This window comes from Felis catus, chromosome B3 (genome assembly GCF_018350175.1).
Source record: "Felis catus isolate Fca126 chromosome B3, F.catus_Fca126_mat1.0, whole genome shotgun sequence".
Taxonomy (NCBI): domain Eukaryota; kingdom Metazoa; phylum Chordata; class Mammalia; order Carnivora; family Felidae; genus Felis; species Felis catus.
In genome coordinates, this window is record NC_058373.1 from 99,901,442 (window position 1) to 99,920,861 (window position 19,420).

General features: G+C 36.3%; 1 protein-coding gene across 4 annotated transcripts in view; it reads right to left on the reverse strand.

The window, feature by feature from the left end:
- Nucleotides 1-4,903: 4,903 nt before the first annotated feature.
- TXNDC16 (thioredoxin domain containing 16) overlaps nt 4,904-19,420 on the reverse strand; it is a 138,920-nt gene continuing 124,403 nt past the window's right edge. For 3 of the 4 annotated variants that reach the window (XM_045059919.1, XM_006932861.5, XM_006932862.5), the window contains one exon: nt 4,904-6,988. In XM_045059919.1, the coding sequence (XP_044915854.1) occupies nt 6,720-6,988 (269 nt within the window). In that variant the 3' untranslated portion in view covers nt 4,904-6,719. The remainder of the gene's footprint in view (nt 6,989-19,420) is intronic. The other variant, XM_019833019.3, reaches the window with a different exon arrangement.

Sequence of the window (19,420 nt, forward strand, 5' to 3'; positions counted from 1 at the left end):
TTCCCAAATATCTTTCTATTATTGATATCTAGTCTAATTCTGTTGTGGCCAGAGAACAAACTTTATATGGCTTAATCTCTTTGATTAGTTTAGATTTATTACATGACCCAAAATATAATCTACTTTGGTGAATATTTCATGTGCACTTAAAAAAAGAATGTGTATTCTCTTGTTAGGTGGAATGTCCTGTAAATGTCAATTAAGTAAAGTTAATTATTGTTCATGTCTTTTAGACCCTTGTAGATATTCTGTTTATTATTATATCAATTACTGGGAGAGTGTTGATGTCTCGAGCTATTTAATGGATTTGTCTGTTCTTCACCGTTCTATCAGCTTTTAAAGATCTGTTTTTAGATGCATGTGCATTTAGAATTGTTACCTCCTCTTAACGAATCGACCTCTTTGTCATTATGTAACCTGCTTCTTTATTCAGGCTAAAAGTCCTTGTTCTGGTCTATTTTGCCTGATATTAATATAGCCACCACTCCAGTTATCTTTTTTGATTGGTGCTTCCAAGTTATATCTCATCTCATTATTTTTTAACCTATTTACATCTTCATGTTTAAAGTTGGGGGTTTTTTGTAAAGTATAGAATTCTTTTAAAATCTACTCTGACTGGGGTGCCTGGGTGCCCCATTTGATTAAGTGCCAGACTCTTCATTTTGGCTCAGATCATGATCTCACAGTCATGAGGTCAAGCCCCACATCAGGCTCCACACTGGGCACAGAGCCTGCTTAAAATTCTCTCCCTCTCCCTCTGCCCCTCCCTTGCTCATGCGCATGCGCTCTCTCTCTCTCTCTCTCTCTCTCTCTCAAAAAAAAAAAAAAAATCTACTCTAACAATTTCTGCCTTTGAATTGGGGTGTATAGACCATTTACTTTAATATATGTATTGCTATGTGTGTATTTAACTCTATCATTTTGTCAGCTTTTTCTTATTTGTCCTATTTTTGTTATAGTCTTGCCTTCTTTTGGATTATTTTCTAGTTAGTTTTATCTTTTATTTTATTATTTAGTTGTATCTTTTTTTTATTTTTAGTGATTGCTCAGGGACTTATAACAATTTACCTCTAAATAGTACTATACTACTTCACATAAAATAGACCTTTACTACATTATATTTCAATTTCTTCCCTCATTCTTTGTGCTGTGTTATTGTCAGATTTTTTTTATTGTCATAGATTTTACTTTTATATATGTGTGAATCTCACAATATATTGTTCCAGTTTTTGCTTTAGACTAGGGGTTGGCAAATAATGGCCAGCAGGCCAAATCCAACCTATGGCCTGATTTTGTATAGCCCCTATTTTTTTTTTAGAGTTGTAAAAAGGAGAGAGTGAGAGAGAACAAGAGAGGGAACAAGGATGGGAATCTGTTTCTTTGCCTAGCTTCAAGATTTTATCTTTTTTTTAGTAATTTGACTATTATGTGTCTAGGTGTTTTATTTGTAAATTATCCTACTTGGAGATTTGTGAGCATCTTAGATCTGTGATTTATTGTCTTTCACTAATTTTTGAAATTTCTCAGCCACTATCTCTTCAAATACTTCTGCTTTGTCTCTTTTTCTCCTGGAATTCCAATTTCATGTGTGTTAAATTGTTTGATATTATCCCCCAGGTTTTGATTCATCTGTCTTGTTTTATTCACTTATTATTGTTCTCTTTGTGTTTCACTTTGGGTAATTTCCACTGACCTATTTTCAAATTCCACTTCTTTCCTCAGCTGTGCCAAGTCTATTGATGAACCCACCAAAGGCATTCTTCATTGCTGTTAGCATCTTTTGTCATCTCTAGCATTTCCATCCCAGCTAAAATTTACCATTGTTCAGGCAGGTTGTCCATCTTTTCCATCAAATCCTTTAACACCTCAATCCCAGTTACTTTATGGTCTCAGCCTCACAGTTCCAATATTTGGGAGTCTCTGAGTTTAGTTCCATCATGCTTCATCTCTTCACAATGGGTTTTTTCTTACATTTCTTTTAGTCTTAGAATTTTTGACTGAATGTCAGACATCTGTGGAGATTAGTAGAGAGTGATGAATAATGTCTACACCTGACCATTAGTGTGAAGGTCTGAGCAAATCTAGTCAGTTGAAACTGGTTTTGATTTTGTTATTTTTACTTTTATCGTACTATGGTCTGTGTGTTCCTTTAGGGATGGGCTGCTGTCATCTTGTACTTGGAGTCGGACCCAAGTGCCAGAGGTTTATTTCCTGGCTCTACCCTCAGCTTTCAGCAAGCCCTGGTTGCCTGTGTTATCCCAAAATCTTGTGCTTCCCGAAGTCACAAACTGCTATTGTTTATTATTTCATACTGAGCTGATGATGGGTGGGGGTAGAAGTTCTTGGTTCTCCTTGGCCATTCTCAGACTTAGGTAGGGTCTGTGTACTTGGTACCTGTGGTAGTACCTTCTCAGAATTTCTGGCTCCTCCCCCATGGCAGCTAAACATGGCAGAGGCACTACTCACAGTTCTTGGACAGAAGTGTTCTTATGTCCTCCCAGTAATAGATTTCTGCTTGGTATTGGGGCAGGATCCTGGGCCTAAGAGATGTTCTGCCTCTCTCCAAGGGCAAAAAGTTTTGTACTTACCCCTTCCACAGAGGCAATGGGCCCTGGATACAGGAAGGTTTGCTCTGTCTCCACCAGTGTCTAATTGCTTTCTTATACCAGAGAAAGGTCTGAGGAAGTGAGTAGTGTTTCACGTCTGTCATGCAATACCATTCCATCAACCATTACCTGCATGTTTTGTCCCTGAGGGATCTCTTCCTACCAAGCTCCTTCCCTATGGGTTCTCATTAGTACCCAGTGGAGATTTATAGGAAGGAAACCTTGAGTGAATGAATGTTAATTACTGTCATATCAGGGCTCCCACTTATTCTAAGGGTATATTTTAATCCACATTTGGCCTTTAAAGAATACTCTAAAAATTCAGGTGATTTCTGTTGGAAGACAATTCTTCCAGGGTCTCCTATTTCCAAGTGATTTATGAATAGAAGCACTGACTTCATTTTGGACCACCTTTTCAGCCTGGGAAAATACAGATAGGTTTGATTACTGTCTACTATCATAAAGATGTCTCCCTCAAGAGCTAAGGGCAAGCATGCTTAATACCTATTACAAAATATTTAGGTTCTCTGAGCTCAGGGTTCCTCCCTTGCAGTGCAACCCACTGCCTATATAGGTTTCACCTGGCCCTCTTCTGATGGCACTGTGGGATTGGGGATCAGAGATCTAGTACAAATACTGACCCTCTGATAAATGCTATTACAGTGAGTAATAAAGTCCTTTTTCTCTGATTCAGGAAACTGTGGCACACTAACTTATAATTTGAAGGTAAAGTAAAATCTTAGACTCTTCCAAAGATATATATATATCTTTCTGCTTTAGTATTCTATTCTCTGCCAAAGGGGAAACCATTCATGTATCCTGTCTCCCCTTGAAAGGTCTTGTTGAGTTCCTTTGGTTACCTTCTCTGATGGGTGTTAAAGAAAATTATGATTTATGGGGCACCTGGGTGGTTCAGTTGTTAGAGCATCTGACTTCAGCTCAGGACATGATCTTGTGGTTTGTGGGTTCCAGCCCTGCATCAGGCTCTGTGCTGACAGCTCAGAGCCTGGAACCTCCTTCAGATTCTGTGTCTCCCTCTCACTCTGCCCCTCTCCTACCCATGTTGTGTCTCTTTCTCTCTCAAAAATAAATAAACATTAAACAATTTTTAATTATGATTTCTTGTTGTTAGGATGGGGTAACATTCTCTTGCAGCTTTCTACATCTTAAGGGGAGACACAGCTCCCAAGGTATACCTATTTGATTACTTTCTATTGCCAAAGATAGACACTTACTGATTTGTAAAGTCTATTGTTCTGCTAATGTACATGTTTAGCTTTTTAAAGCAGCATAAGCTCAGATGAGGAACTCTAAGAATTTTGAAAAACTGTCCATGGGATGTTTTATCACAGAGCTGGAAGCAATGGACTAAGAATGTTGACCTTCCAGCATAGGTGAGGCCAGAGAGGGTGAAAGAATCTGATTCATGAGAGACATTCTGCAGAATGTACATGTGAAGTGGCCACCAAGTCTTCTAGAAGACCGGGGTGTGTGTGGGGGGGGCGACATTTAGGAAAACTATAACCACTTGGTGTTAGAGGGCTTTTTAAGTTCTCAAAAATGAACAGGAGTATATGACAGAAAACCCTGAAAAGGATACAAAGAACAGATAGAAGAACAGCAAGTGGTATTGTGAGAAAACTCACTACATTCACTCTCACTTTCTGGTAAACAGAATCTAGATTTTTTTTTTTTGTTTGTTTTTATGTTTACTTATTTTCTTTGAGGAAGAGAGCACAAGGGGAGGGGCAGGAGAGAGGAAGAGAGAGAATCCCAAGCAGGCTCCATGCTGTCATGCAGAGCCTGATGTAGGGCTCCATCTCATGAATTGGGAGATCATGATCTGAGCTGAAATCAAGAGCTGAACACCAACTGACTGAGCCACCCACGTGCCCCCAGAATCTAGATTTCTTTTGTGAGATTTACCTCTTCTGCATTGTGAAAGTCTGGTTAGGGCTCCCACCTAAAGTGCCCACTCTTCCCCTATCCAAGTTTCCCAGGATGCCCTGAGTCACAAAAGATAGAAAAGCAGTTGGAACTGATTCATCACTGAGCTGTTAGTTTCTCATACATCGATCCTAGAACAGCCTTGGTTCCCATCTTCTTAAAATGTGGCTTAATTTTTCCTCTAACTCTGTGAATTACCCAACATTCCCATTTTGCTTAAGTTTCTGTTACCTGCAACCAAAGAAACCCAATTGATACAGGGTAATACAGGTCAATTGATAATACAGTATCCATTGATACAGGTCCAACAGAGGGCATGACGGAGGTCAAAGGAAGCTTTTGAACATAGGTAGCCTGAAATCTTGATACTTTATTTGAAATTATTAAAAGAACATGTCAACAACTGTCAAATTGGGTATGGTACAATAATCGATTTTATGTTTCTGTGTGCTTATAGTTAATTAGCATTTTCTAATGGTTAGGCTAGTGTTATTTTATTGCTACAATTAGAGTTCATTCTCAAATCTCCCATGTTAGAAATCAAAACAAATGAAAATGAACTGAAATAATATCCATTACATGCTACAGGAAAAATATCAAGAAGGGGGTGCTAACAGTAGCAAATGATCTATGTTACAGTGAAATATAGCTATTTTTGCTTTTTAAGATTCTATTTATGAACCCAATTGTACTAGGCAAACTGTATGTGCAGAAAATTTCAAGAACCAGATACCCCAAGGAGGTATTAAAAGGGAGAAATATAGTGGAGCGCAAAGTACCATGTTCTCAACAAATGTCTCAAAAATATGCACCAAGCAAAAATGAGACAAACTGCTACAAGCAGATCACCCTGACAAGTAAGTGCTTTTGGAATGAAAAATTAATTTTTTAGCTAATCTTTCCCTCTCATTCTATAGATGAGGCTCTATGGCTTCTCCTCTCCATTATATAGATGAGGGAGACCAAATGATTTTTCCAAAGCTTACAAAGGTACATTTCACACATGACTTAGATCGGGGAGCCTTTTTGTGAAGAGGATAGCAGAATGTATAAATTCTCTTCAACTTAGCAATATAACTTGTAGAATTAAGAGGTTTTAAGATTCTCTTATATACGTTTTTATATATTATAAACATACAAGGTTATATAGATTATCATACACAACTATATATAATGTATATAATTGTGTGTGTGTGTGTGTGTGTGTGTGTATACATCTCATCCTGAGTCCTTTTTAGTGTTATCTCATTACTGTTCAAAAATATAAAAAAGAATTTATAATAAAAGATATGGTTGTGTTCAGATATAATTGGGATAAGACCACCTAATATGTATTTATCTTTAATATCCAAGATTTTTTTCAAATATAACTAAGCAGAATAAGAACATTCTACCACAGGTTAGTTTCAAACAAGATTACTCAACCTTGGCGCTACTGATATTTGGGCAGGATAATTCTTCGTTGTGAGGGGCTGTCCAATGCATGATAGGGTATCTAGCAGCATCCGTGGCCTCTACCCACCCCTAGATGCTAGTAATACCCCTAGTCACAAGCAAAAATGTCTCTTGACATTGCAAAATGTCCCTTCGGGGCAAAACTCCTTGGTTTAAAAACACTGGTTTTAACATCATGTCTACAACAAAGCAAATACAACTTCCAGCTGTATGATAACACTCTGAAGTCAACTATGATTAACCTAGAGTTAAATTTTTATTCTAATTCAAAATATATCATGGCTAGACCCAAGTTAAATTAATTATACCAGTTTTTGTCTAGAGCTGAACTTCCAATACAGTAGTCAGTCACTAGTCACATCGGAAGGGAGATGCATAGTGAGGGTGAAATACGCACTGGATTTTGAAGACTTGACAGAAAAAAAGAATGTAAAAATATCGTAATTTTTATGTTAACTGAGCTAGTTTGGGTCTACTTGGTGAAATATTAAAATTAATTTCATCTGCTTTTACTTTTTTTAAAGGTGCTACTATAAAATTCTAAGTTACATATATGGCTCACATTATATTTCCATTGGACAACAATGGCCTAGAGACTGGAAGTGATTTAGTATTAATTTATAATAAATTCTTCAGTCTACCAAATAAGCTACAAAGACTTTGTAAAGCTCTCCACAGCCCTATGAAACCAGCTCATAACTCTTTTGAGAATCACAATTCTTTATTGTCATGCCTAAATGATTTGTCTCCTTCTTTAAACCAATTACTTCTATTCCAATGCTTTATTCTCAGTGTTTCAACTGGTTCTTTTCTGATTGTTGATTTATCTTCATGTTGTTGTTTATCATTCTTTTGCATGTTAGTTTCTTTTGTACACTCAGGCTCTTTCCTTGTGGGATGTTGAGATGCTGCGGCATCCATCATACTTAGAAAATCATAAGCAGGAAGAGGAGGTTTCCATTCCTGAGCAGGTAAAATTGCTGGAAGGAAGATACAACCAAAGGTTAATAATAACATCATCATACAGATACACTATAAAATATATTATTTTGAAAAATATATGTGTAAGAGTAAAGGCTTTATCAGTTTTTACTTATCTAAACAAAACTAGATTTTGTCATTGTCTAAGAAACTTGATACATCTGTCATTACTAGCCATTTTCATTTTTTATATTATATTTGCAAACTATTCTATTCTAAATAAAAGTTAGTATTAATAGAAAAAAATAAGGTCCAGAATCTCCCTGCTAGTTAACCCTTGTTGAGTTTAAAAAAAAAAAAAAAAAAAATAGCCATGTGGTAATGAGATTACATACAGATACAAGTTAAAATGAAAAAGCCTCCTGTTTCCCACCTTACCCAACTTTATCCCAAAAAACTGAAAAATTTTTTAAATTACAGTATAAATAACATAGTGTTTTATTAGTTTCAGGTATACAATATAGTGATTCATCAATTCTACACATTACTCTCTGCTCATCTTGCTAAGTGTACTCTTAATCCCTTTACCTAGTTCACCCATCCCTCCACCCACCTTCCCTCTGGTAATCATCAGTTTGTTCTCTGTAATTAAGAGTCTGATTTTTGGTTTGTCTCTTTTTTTCTTCAATTTGTTTCGTTTTTTAAATTCCATATATGAGTGAAGCCATATGGTATTTGTTTTTCTCTGACTTATTTCATTTAGCATTATAACTTCTAGGTCCATCCATGCTGTTGCAAATGGCAAGACTTATTTCTTTATGGCTGAGTAATATTCCATTGTGTATATATATACCACATCCTCAATTATCCATTTATCTATCAATAAACAGCTTGCTTCCATAGTTTGGCTGTTGTAAATAATGCTGCAATAAACATAAATGCTGCATATATCTTTTTGAATTAGCATTTTCATATTTCATGGGTAAATACCCTATAGCGGAATTACTGAATCATACGGTCTTCTATTTTTTTTTTAATTTTTTGGAGACCCTCCATGCTGTTTTCCAAAGGGGATGCTCCAGTTTGTAATCCCCCAACAATGCATGAGGGTTCCTTATTCTCTGCATCCTCATCAATACTTGTTGTTTCTTGTGTTTTTTATTTTAGCCATCCTGACAGGTGTGAGGTGATATTTCATTATGGTTTTGATTTGCATTTCTCTGATGATTAGTGATGTTGAGCATCTTTTCATGGGTTTGTTGACCATCTGGATGTCTTCTTTGGAGAACTATCTGTTCATGTCTTCTGCCCATATTTTAATTGCATTATTTGGTTTTTTGGTGCTGAGTTGCATAAGTTCTTTATATTTTTTGGATATTAACCCTTTCTCAGACATGTCATTTGTGAATGTCTTCTCCCATTCAGTAGACTGTCTTTTAGTTTTGTTGATTGTTTCCTATGCTATGCAGAAGCTTTTTATTTTGGTGGGTCCCCATAGTTTATTTTTGCTTTTGTTTCCCTTGCCCTAGGAGACATTATTAGAAAAATGTTGCTATGGGTAATGTCAAAGAGGTTATTCCCTTTGCTCTCTTCTAGAATTTTTATGGTTTCAGGCATCACATTTAAGTCCTAATCCATTTCGAGTTTATTTTTGTGTGTGGTGTGAGAAAGTAGTCCAGTTTCATTCTTTTGCATGTAGCTGTCCAGTTTCCCAACACCATTGTTGAAGAGACTATCGTTTTCTCATTACATATTCTCACCTCCTTTGTCAAAGATTAATTGACCACATGATTGCAGGTTTATTTTTGGGCTATCTATTCTGTTTCATTGATCTGTGTGTCTATTTTTATGCCAGTACCATACTGTTGTAGTTACCACAGCTTTGTAGTACATCTTGAAATCTGGGATTGTGATACCTCCAATTTTATTCTTTCACGAGATTGCTTTAGCTGTTTCAGGGTCTTTTTTTCTGGTTCCATACACATTTTAGGGCTGTTCTAGTTCTGTGAAAAATGACATTGCTATTTGGTTTGGGATTACATTAAAATCTGAAGATTGCTTTGGGTAGTATGGACATTTTAACAATACTAATTCTTCTAACCCACAAGCATGGCACATCTTCCCATTTGTTTATGTTGTCTTTTTTCATCAATGTTTTATAGTTTTCATAGCATAGTTCTTTTACCTCCTTGGTTAAGTTTACTTCTAGGTATTTTATTATTTTTGGTGAAATTTTAAACGGGATTGTTTTCTTACTATCTCTTTCTACTACTTCATTGTTACTGTACAGAAATGCAATGGATTTCAATATATTGACTTTGTATCTTGCAACCTTATGGAATTCATTGATCAGTTTTTTAACGGAGTCTTTAGGGTTTTCTACATATAGGATCATGTCATCTACAAATAGTGACAGATTTACTTCTTCCTTAGCAATATGGATGCCTTTTATTTCTTTTTGTCTCATTGCTGTGGTTAGGACTTCTAGTACCATGCTGAATAAAAGAGGTGACAGTGGACATCCTTTCTTTTTCCTACTCTTAGAGGAAAAGCTCTCAGTTTTTCACTGAGTTCAATGATGTTAACTGTAGGTTTTTCATATACAGACTTTATTATGTTGAGGTATGTTCCCTGTAAACTTACTTTGTTGAGACTTTTTATCATGAATGCATGTTAAGATTTGTGAAATTTTTTTTTTTTTTTGCATCTACTGAAGTGATCATATGGTTTTTATCCTTGGTCTTGTTGATGTGATGCATCACACTGATGATAATTTGTGGATATTGAACCATCCTTGATCCCAGGAATAAATCCCACTTGATCACGGTGAATAATTTTCTTAATGTATTTTTGAATTCTGTTTGCTAATATTTTGTTGAGGATTTTTGTATCTATGTTCATCAGAGCTTTGGCCTATAGTTCCTTTTTGTAGGGTCTTTATCTGATTTTGATATCGTGGTAATGCTGGCCTCCTAGAATGAATTTGAAAGCTTTCCTTACTCTTCCATTTTTTGGAATATTTTGAGAACAAGGTATTAACTTCCTTAAATGTTTGGTAGAATTCACCTGTGTAGCCATCTGGTCCTGGATTTTTGTTTGTTGGGAGTCTTTGATTATTGACTCATTTTCATTGCTGATAATCAGTCTGTTCAATTTTTCTGTTTCTCCCTGATTCAGTTCTGGGAGGTTCTAGGTATGTAGGAATTTGTCTATTTCTTCTAAGTTGTCCAATTTGATAGCATATGATTTTTCATAATATTCTCTTATAATCTTTTGTATTTCTGTGGTGTTGATTGTTATTTTGCCTCTATCATTTCTGATTTTATGTGTTTGAGTCCTCTCACTTTTTTTTTCCTCCCATGATCTGGCTAAACGTTTATCAATTTTGTTGATCTTTTCAAAGAACTAGCTCCTGGTTTTACTGATTTTTTTTTTTTTTTTTAGCTTTTTTGTACTTTATATGGGCTCTGATCTTTATTATTTCCTTCCTTCTACTGGTTTTGGGTTTTGTTTGTTCTTTTTCTAGTTTCTTTAGGTGAAAGATTAGTTTGAGATTTTTCTTGCTTTTGAGGTGGGCCTGTATTGCTCTAAACTTCCCTTTTAGAACAACTTTTGCTGCATCCCAAAGATTCTGGACCATTATGTTTTCATTTTCGTTGTCTGTCTATATTTATTTCCATTCTCTCTGTATTTATTTCCTTTTTCATTTCTTGGTTGGCCCATTCATTGTTTAATAGCATGTTACTTAACCTCCAGGTAGTTGTCTTCTTCCATATTTTTTCTTGTAACTGACTTCTAGTTTCATAGAGTTTTGGTCAGAATAGACAGAATAGACACACATATTGAGACTTGTTGTGTGGCCTAATATGTGCTCTATTCTGGAGAATGTTTCATGTGCACTTGAAGAGAATGTGAATTCTGCTGTTTTAGGATAGAATGTTCTGAATATCTGTTAGATCCATCTGGTCCAATGTGTCATCCAAAGCCAATGTTTCCTTGTTGATTTTCTGTTTGGGTGATCTATCCATTGATGTAAGTGAGGTGTTAAAGTTCCCATTATTTTATTACTCTCAATTACTTCCTTTATGTTTGTTACTAGCTGCTTTATGTATTTGGGTGCTCCCATGTTGATGTATGAATATTTATCATTGTTTATATCTTCTTGGATTGTTTTTTTTTTATGAATATATAGTTTCCTTTTTTTGGTCTGTTGTTATAATCTGTTTTAAAGTCTATTTTGTATTATATGCCTATTGCTACCCTGGCTTTCTTTTCACTTCCATTTGCATGATAAATGCTTTTCTGTCAGTTCACTTTCAATCTCCATGTGTCTTTAGGTTTGAAATGAGTCTCTTATAGGTAGCATATAGATGGGTCTTGCTTTTTTTAATCCATTCCCTCACTCTTTCTTTTTGAATGTAGCATTTAGTCCATTTACATTCAAGGTAATTATTCAAAGGTTGCATTTATTGCCATTTGATACTTGTTTTATGGTTGTTTTAGTAGTTCTTTGTTCCTTTATTCTCTTGCTTTATTCTCTCATGATTTACTGGGTTTCTTTAGTGATATACTTGGATTCCCTTCTCTCTCTGTCTCTGTCTCTCTTTTTTTGCATATCTATTACTAGTTTTTGACTTGTTGTTACCATTAGATATATATATATGTAACATCTTATGCATATAGTAGTCTATATTAAGTCTATATTTAGTTTGAACCCATCCTTTACTCTTCCCCACCCATGTTTTAAGTATATGATGTCATACTTCACATCCTTTTATTTTGTGAATCTCCTGATTTTTACATATAAACTTAATTTTACTGCTCTTGTGCTTCCTACTTTTCTTACTCCTGCTCATGGGCTTTCCTTTCCACCCAAAGAGTCCTGTTTAATATTTTTCATAGGGCTATTTTAATGGTCACGAATTCTTTTAACTTTTGTCTGGGAAACTCTCCTTCTAGTCTAAAAATATTTTTTAACGTTTTTATTCATTTTTTGAGAGCCAGAAAGAGACGGTGAGTGGAGAAGGGGCAGAGAGAGAGGGAGACAGAATCTGAAGTAGGCTCTAGGCTCTGAGCTCTCAGCACAGAGCCGGAGGTGGAACTCGAACCCACAAACTGTGAGATCATGACCCAAGCTGAAGTCGGATGCTTAACTGACTGAGCCACCCAGGCACCCCCTCTCATTCTACTCTAAATGACAGCTTCACTAGATATTCTTGGCACCAGATATTTTCCTTTCAGCACTTTGAATATATCATGCCACTCTCTTGCAGCCTGCAAAATTCCTGCTGAAAAATCTGACAGCCTTATGGGATTTCCCTTGTAGTAACTGTTTTCTTTTCTCTTGCTGCTTTTAAAATTCTCAACCAGTACTTTTTGCCATTTTAATTACGTGTCTTGGTGCAGACTTCCTTAGGTTGATTTTGTTGGGGGCTCTCTGTGCCTCCTGGATCTAGATTTGTTTCTTTTCCCAGGTTTGGGAAGTTTTCAGCTGTTATTTCTTCACATAAATTTTCTGCCTGCTTTTCTCTCTCTTCTCTTTCTGAGATCCCTATAATGCAAATGTTATTACACTTGATGGTGTCACTGAGTTCCTTATGTCTATTTTCATTTTTCATTATTTTTTCTTTCAGCTTAATTGCTTTCCTCCAAGTTGCCAATCCATTCTTCTGCTTCTTCTAGTCTTCTGTTTATTCCATCTAGTGTATTTTTACTTTGCTATTGAGTTAATCTCTGATTCTTTTTTGTTTTATAGATCTTTGTTAAAGGTCTCACTGAGGTCCTCCACTCTTTTCTCAAGTCTAGCAAGTATCTTTATGACCATTACTTTAAATTCTCTGTGAGGCATATGACTTATTTCCATTTTGTTTAGCTCTCTTGCTGTGATTTTTGTTCTGTTCTTTCATTTGGGACATATTCTTCTGTCTCATTTTTTCAAACTCTGTTTCATTGTATTAGGAAAGTCAGGTATGTCTCCTGCTTTTGAAAATAGTGGCCTTGTGAAGAAGAGGTACTGTAGTGCCCTGGATTCCAGGGTCCCCTGTTCACCAGAACCTGGTGCTTCATGAATGTTGTTGTTGTGCCTGACTATTGTAGTTGAGCCACTTTTGCTTCAGTGCAGTTGTCTGCAATGACTCTGCCTGCTGTGGACAAGGCAATCCCTGTGTTGTTAGTGGGCCAGTCTGGGGCCACCTTGGGCTTCAGCTGAGCCAGAACAGGTATTTGCCAGAGATGCAGTAGCACAGGGCACTTTCCCTGTGTTGTCCACTGAGGAGCTTCTGTTGGTGGGTGGGGCCTGCAGTCTGACCAACTGGTTTCCCCCAGCCCACTGCTGGGGCTGCATTTGGACTGGTGTTTGTGGTTATCTTCTTTTCTCTCCAAGACCAGCTGGACCACTTTGAAGTGGTGCTGGTCCCTGTCACAGCTGCTGGTACACTGCCATGCTTGTGGCACCACTTTGGATAGGCTCCAGCCAAAGGCATATTGGAGGGGCATGTCCACTGGAGAATGCAAAGGAGGATTAGTAAGTTAGGTGGAGAGTGTTGGCACTGAGCTGTTTCCCCCAGGTGTCATGTATCTAGGCTGGGGGGCGGCAGGGGAGGGAAGTGGTGCCTGCCAGCTCCTTTTGCTTCCTAGAGAAGTCTCCTAGAGATCCCTGCCACCCCCAGCACACACTGCGATTAGTAAATAAATCTCCTTCTGATATACCCCAAGTGTTTTTCAAACTGCTTCTTATATTCTGTATCTCTGTTTGGCTGTTTATTATGCTCTTTAAGGGTGGGGACTCCACCCTCCAAGTTCTCCCAGAGAACCCACTAAATTTTAACATTCTAAGTGTTAAGCCCTGCTGGTTCTAAGAACTTATAAAATTAGGCTTCTCTGGTTTTCAAAGCCAAAATGTGGGGGTTTGTCTTCCCCGTGTGGGTTTCCCATGACTGTAGTGTTTTGTGTGAGGGTCTGTTTCTCTTTCCTCTGTGAGCCTGCAGGGTCTCTCTCTCCTGAGGATGGTCTTGTGGGTCTCTTTAGCTCCCCACCATGTCTCTGCCCTTTATACCTTCTTTGCCGCCCCTTGTCTACAATTAGCTGTGAAGAGTCTATTCTGACAGTTTTTGAGTCATTTTCTGGGTTTTTACATTGATGTGGCTGTTATCTAGTTGTATCCATGGGATGAGGTAAATTTAGGATCTTCTTCTTGTCATTTTCCCAAGAAGTTCCCCTGCAACTATTTCTTAGGAATCATTACAGAAAAATTTTTTTGGAACAAACACATTTATTGTTTAGACAAGTATTCCTTTACATTTTAAAGCATTTCATTTTTGAAACTTTTTTTTCTTAAATTTCAGTGTATTTGACACACACAGTTACATTACATTCAGGTGTGTAACATATTGATTCAATAAATTTTTATGTTATGCTACACTCACCATAAGTGTAGTTACCATCTCTCACCACGTAATTCCATTAAAATAGCATTGACTATATTCCCTATGCTATACCTTTCCATCCCCATGACTTATTCATTCCATAGCTGGAAGCCTGTATCTCCCACTTACCTTCACCTGTTTTTTCCCATCCCTCCTTTACCCTTCCTCTCAGGCAACCATCAGTTTGTTCTCTGTAGTTATATGTCTAGGCTTTTTCCTTGTTCATTAGTTTTGTTCTTCAGATTCCACATAGAAGTGGAATCATATGGTACTTGTCTTTCTCTGACTTATTTCCCTTAGTGCAATACCCTTTAAGTCCATCCATGTTGGTGAGCATGTGGAAAAAAAAGAACCCTTGTGGAGTATTGGTGGGAATGTAAACTGGTTCAGCCAATGTGGAAAACATTGGAAAACATCTCAAAAAATTTAAATGGATGGCACAAGAACAGACACTCAGATCAATGGAACAGAAGAGAACCTAGAAACGGACCCACAAATGTATGGCCAACTAATCTTTTACAAAGCAGGAAAGAATATCCAATGGAATAAAGACAGTGGTGCTGGGAAAACTGGACAGCAACATGCAAAAGAACGAACCTGGACAACTTTCTTACACCATACACAAAAATAAACTCAAAATGGATGAAAGACCTCAATGTAAGACAGGAAGCCATCAAAATCCTTGAGGAGAAAGCAGGCAAAAACCTCTTTGATCTCGGCTGCAGCAACTTTTTACTCAATACGTCTCCGGAGGCAAGGGAAACAAAAGCAAAAATGAACTACTGGGACCTCATCAAAATAAAAAAACTTCTGCTTTTTATTAAAAGCGAAGGAAACAATCAGCAAAACTAAAAGGCAACCGACAGAATGGGAGAAGCTATTTGCAAATGACATTTCAGATAAAGGGTTAGTATCCAGAATCTATAAAGAACTTATCAAACTCAACACCCCAAAAACAAATAATCCAGTGAAGAAATGGGCAAAAGACATGAACAGACACTTCTCCAAGGAAAACATCCAGATAGCCAACCAACACATGAAAAAATGCTCCACATCACTCATCATCAGGGAAATACAAATGAAAACCACAAGGAGATACCACCTTACACCTGTCAGAATGGCTCACATGAACAACTCAGGCAACAAGAGATGTTGGTGAGGATGTGGAGAGAGGATCTCTTCTGTATTGTTGGTGGGAATGCAAGCTGGTGCAGCCACTCTGGAAAACAGTATGGAGGTTCCTCAAAAAACTAAAAATAGAACTACCCTACGACCCAGCAATTGCACTACTAGGCATTTATCCATGGGATACAGGTGTGCCGTTTCAAAGGGACACATGCACCCCCATGTTTATAGCAGCACTATCAACAATAGCCAAAGTATGGAAAGAGCCCAAATGTCCATCGATGGACAAATGGATAAAGAAAATGTGGTGTGTGTATACACACACACACACACACACACACACACACACACACATATACAATGGAGTATTACTCGGCAATCAAAAAGAATGAAATCTTGCCATTTGCAACTATGTGGATGGAACTCGAGGGTATTATACTAAGTGAAATTAGTCAGAGAAAGACAAAAATCATATGACTTCACTCATATGAGGACTTTAAGAGACATAAACAGATGAACATAAGGGAAGGGAAACAAAAATAATATAAAAACAGGGAGGGGGACACAACAGAAGAGACTCATAAATATGGAGAACAAACGGAGGGTTACTGGAGGGGTTGTGGGAGGGGGGATGGGCTAAATGGGTAAGGGGTATTAAGGAATCTACTCCTGAAATCATTGTTTCTCTATATGCTAATTTGGACATAAATTTTAAAAAATAAAAAAAATAAAGAATAAAAAAAATAAAAAAAATAAAAATGCAAATACCATATGATCCAATAATTCTGGTACTAGTATTTACACTAATTTGAAAAGATACATGCACCCTGTGTTTATTGCAGCATTATTTACAATAGTGAAGATATGGATGCAACCCAAGTATCCATCTATAGATGTTTTTGAAGCTTTTGATTTAGTTTCCATACACTTTATGAAAACAAGTTCATTTTATAAAAATAACTATAGACAGGAATACTTAAAAATTGTGATAGAATCAATTGTACTATAAAGAGACAGTGATTGGATAGTGTCTTAGATAGGTTTCATGGTAGTGAATTTGAACATTATTTTAAAACATTGCTCAGAAGAGAAAAACTGATTTAATCTGATAACATATAAGTAAATTCGGTAACTCTTCTCCATTTAGTAGACGTACTTTACCATAAAAAAATTAGAGTGTAGTTACCCATTTAAAATAATATTTTGAGAAATAAAATAAGGAAATGTGCAAGTAAACCTTTAAAAAATAAATTCCAGTGAAAGAATCTCTATACTATTAACATGAAAAAAAATAATGTTGATAAAATACAAACTTGAACATGTCTGATAAATGAAATAAATACCTTTAAAAGCTTAGGAAATTCATATAAATTTAAATTTCCAGAGGCGGATTAAAAGCTCCAAGAAAAATTTGCATAAATACATATGCAGTTTATCTATACTTGATATATAATTTCCTCATGCAGATTCAATTATATGAAATCCTAGTACATGATATATAGGCAGGTTATTAAATTTAGGCTACACCTGTAGTTGATATTTAAAATTACTGTTGTGAGGTTAGCAGATTCAAAAGTGACCAATATTTAAAATATTTTCTTCAATATAAGGAATAGGTAAGAGGTAAGAATGTTTGTTGTTTGCAAAATGCAGATAAAGTATGTTTATTAAAGACATTAAGTTATCTTTAAGGAAAGTCCAACTTGAAACATAACAAATACTTAGCATATTTATTTCTAGGTAAGGTAAACACTGCAGCCTAGTGGTCTGACATGATGGCAAAATGCCTGTAGTAGGCATTTCAATTCTGCTACTTATTTGCTAAGAAAACTCTACAAAGGTCCCAATGTTTTCAATTCCAAGTAAAACTGTACTCTCATCATGTATGAATAATAAATGCTTTATCAAGTTAGTAATGATAATAATAGTTAACGTTTATTGAGCCTTTACTGTGTGCCCAACATTATTCTTTTAATCTTTACAATACTGTGAAGTAAGTATAATTTTTATCCCAATTTTTTTTTTAATTTTTTTTTTCAACGTTTATTTATTTTTGGGACAGAGAGAGACAGAGCATGAACGGGGGAGGGGCAGAGAGAGAGGGAGACACAGAATCGGAAACAGGCTCCAGGCTCTGAGCCATCAGCCCAGAGCCTGACGCGGGGCTCGAACTCACGGACCGTGAGATTGTGACCTGGCTGAAGTCGGACGCTTAACCGACTGCGCCACCAGGCGCCCCTATCCCAATTTTATAGATGAGAAAATCAAGACCTAAAAAGGCCAACGAACTTGAAGAAGGTTAAAGGGAAATCTCAAATAAGAACAGCAAGTTGTCACAATTTTACAGAGATTAAGATGTGCAACAAGCATAGTAAAGCAGACACACGTGGCATTGCATTACAGATTCAGGCTTTTCTGGGAGTAGCTACAACACCCCAATCCCAGATCTGTCTCTCAAAGAGTGACAACAGCAGGTCCTGTTAGCACAGAAGACAAGACCCAATACACCAAAGTACTACTCAGTTTGCTTCTTTCCTGCTGCAGAGGCTGCAGGAATAATTTAAGAATAGGAACACTGATATAAAGAAATAATGGAAATCAAAGAGTGACTTGGCAAAGGCATTAACAAAATTACAATGGAAGATACACCAGTCTCAGGAAACTAAAAAGAAAATAATTCTGGTTCTTTCCTCTTGGTAATTTTGAGTTGAGGAATCAAAGCCCTACTGACGTTCCTTGAATGAAAGGATCTCTATAAGAATAATGGTAATACTTCAGATTTTACACCTTACAAAGTATTTTTATGTACATTACTTGATTTTTAAAATAATTATGTGACATAGAGTAGGAACTATTAATCTCATTTTACAGTTGCAGAGGAGGAAACAAAGACTTGCCTAGAGCCACACCATTAGTAATCAAGGAGGTTGGATAATGGGCTCAGGTTTCTGTACCTTTGAACATCACCACCTTTTTTACTTATTTTTTTAAATTGAAGTACTGTTGACATACAATATTAGTTTCAGGTTACAACAGAATGATTTGACATTTGTATATATTATGAAATGATGAACATACATCTAATTACCATCTGTCACCATAGAAAATTGGAATATTAACTACATTCCCTATGATGTACTTTTCATCCCCATGACTTATTTTATAACTGAAAGTCTGTACCTCTTAATGCGCTTTGTGTCTTTTGTCCATTCCTCCTCCAATCCCCTCCCCTCTGAAAACCAGTTCTGTGTCTGTTATGTTTTTTAGATTCTACATATAAGTGATATCACACAGTATTTGTGTTCCTCTCTCTTATTTCATTTAGCATCACTCTAGGTCCATTCATGTTGTCACAAATGGCAAGATTTCATTCCTTTTTATGGATGAGCAATATTCCATTGTGTATAAATATCACAACTTCTTTATCTATGGACACTTGGGTTGCATCCATATCTTTGCTATTGTAAATAATGTAAATAATGCTGCAGTAAACATAGGGGTGCACATATCTTTTCAAATTAGTGTTTGCAATTTCTTTGGGTAAATACTCAGAACTGAAATTACTAAATCACATGGTATTTTATTTTTAATCTCTTGAGGAATCTCTACACTGTTTTCCACAGTGGCTGTACCAATTTACATTCTCACCAACAGTGAACAAGGGTTTGCTTTTTTCCACATCCTTGCCAATGCTATTTTTTGTCTTTTTGATACTAGCCATTCTGACTAGTATGAGGTGAGATCTCATTGTGGTTTGGATTTGCATTTCCCTGATGATTAGTGACGTTGAACGTTTTTTCATGTGTCTGTTGGCCATTTGTATGTCTTATCTGGAAAAATGTCTAATTAGGCCCTCTGCCCATTTTAAATTGGATTATTTGTTTTCTTGGTGTTGAGATATATGTGTTCATTCATTATATATTTTAGATATTAACTCTTGAT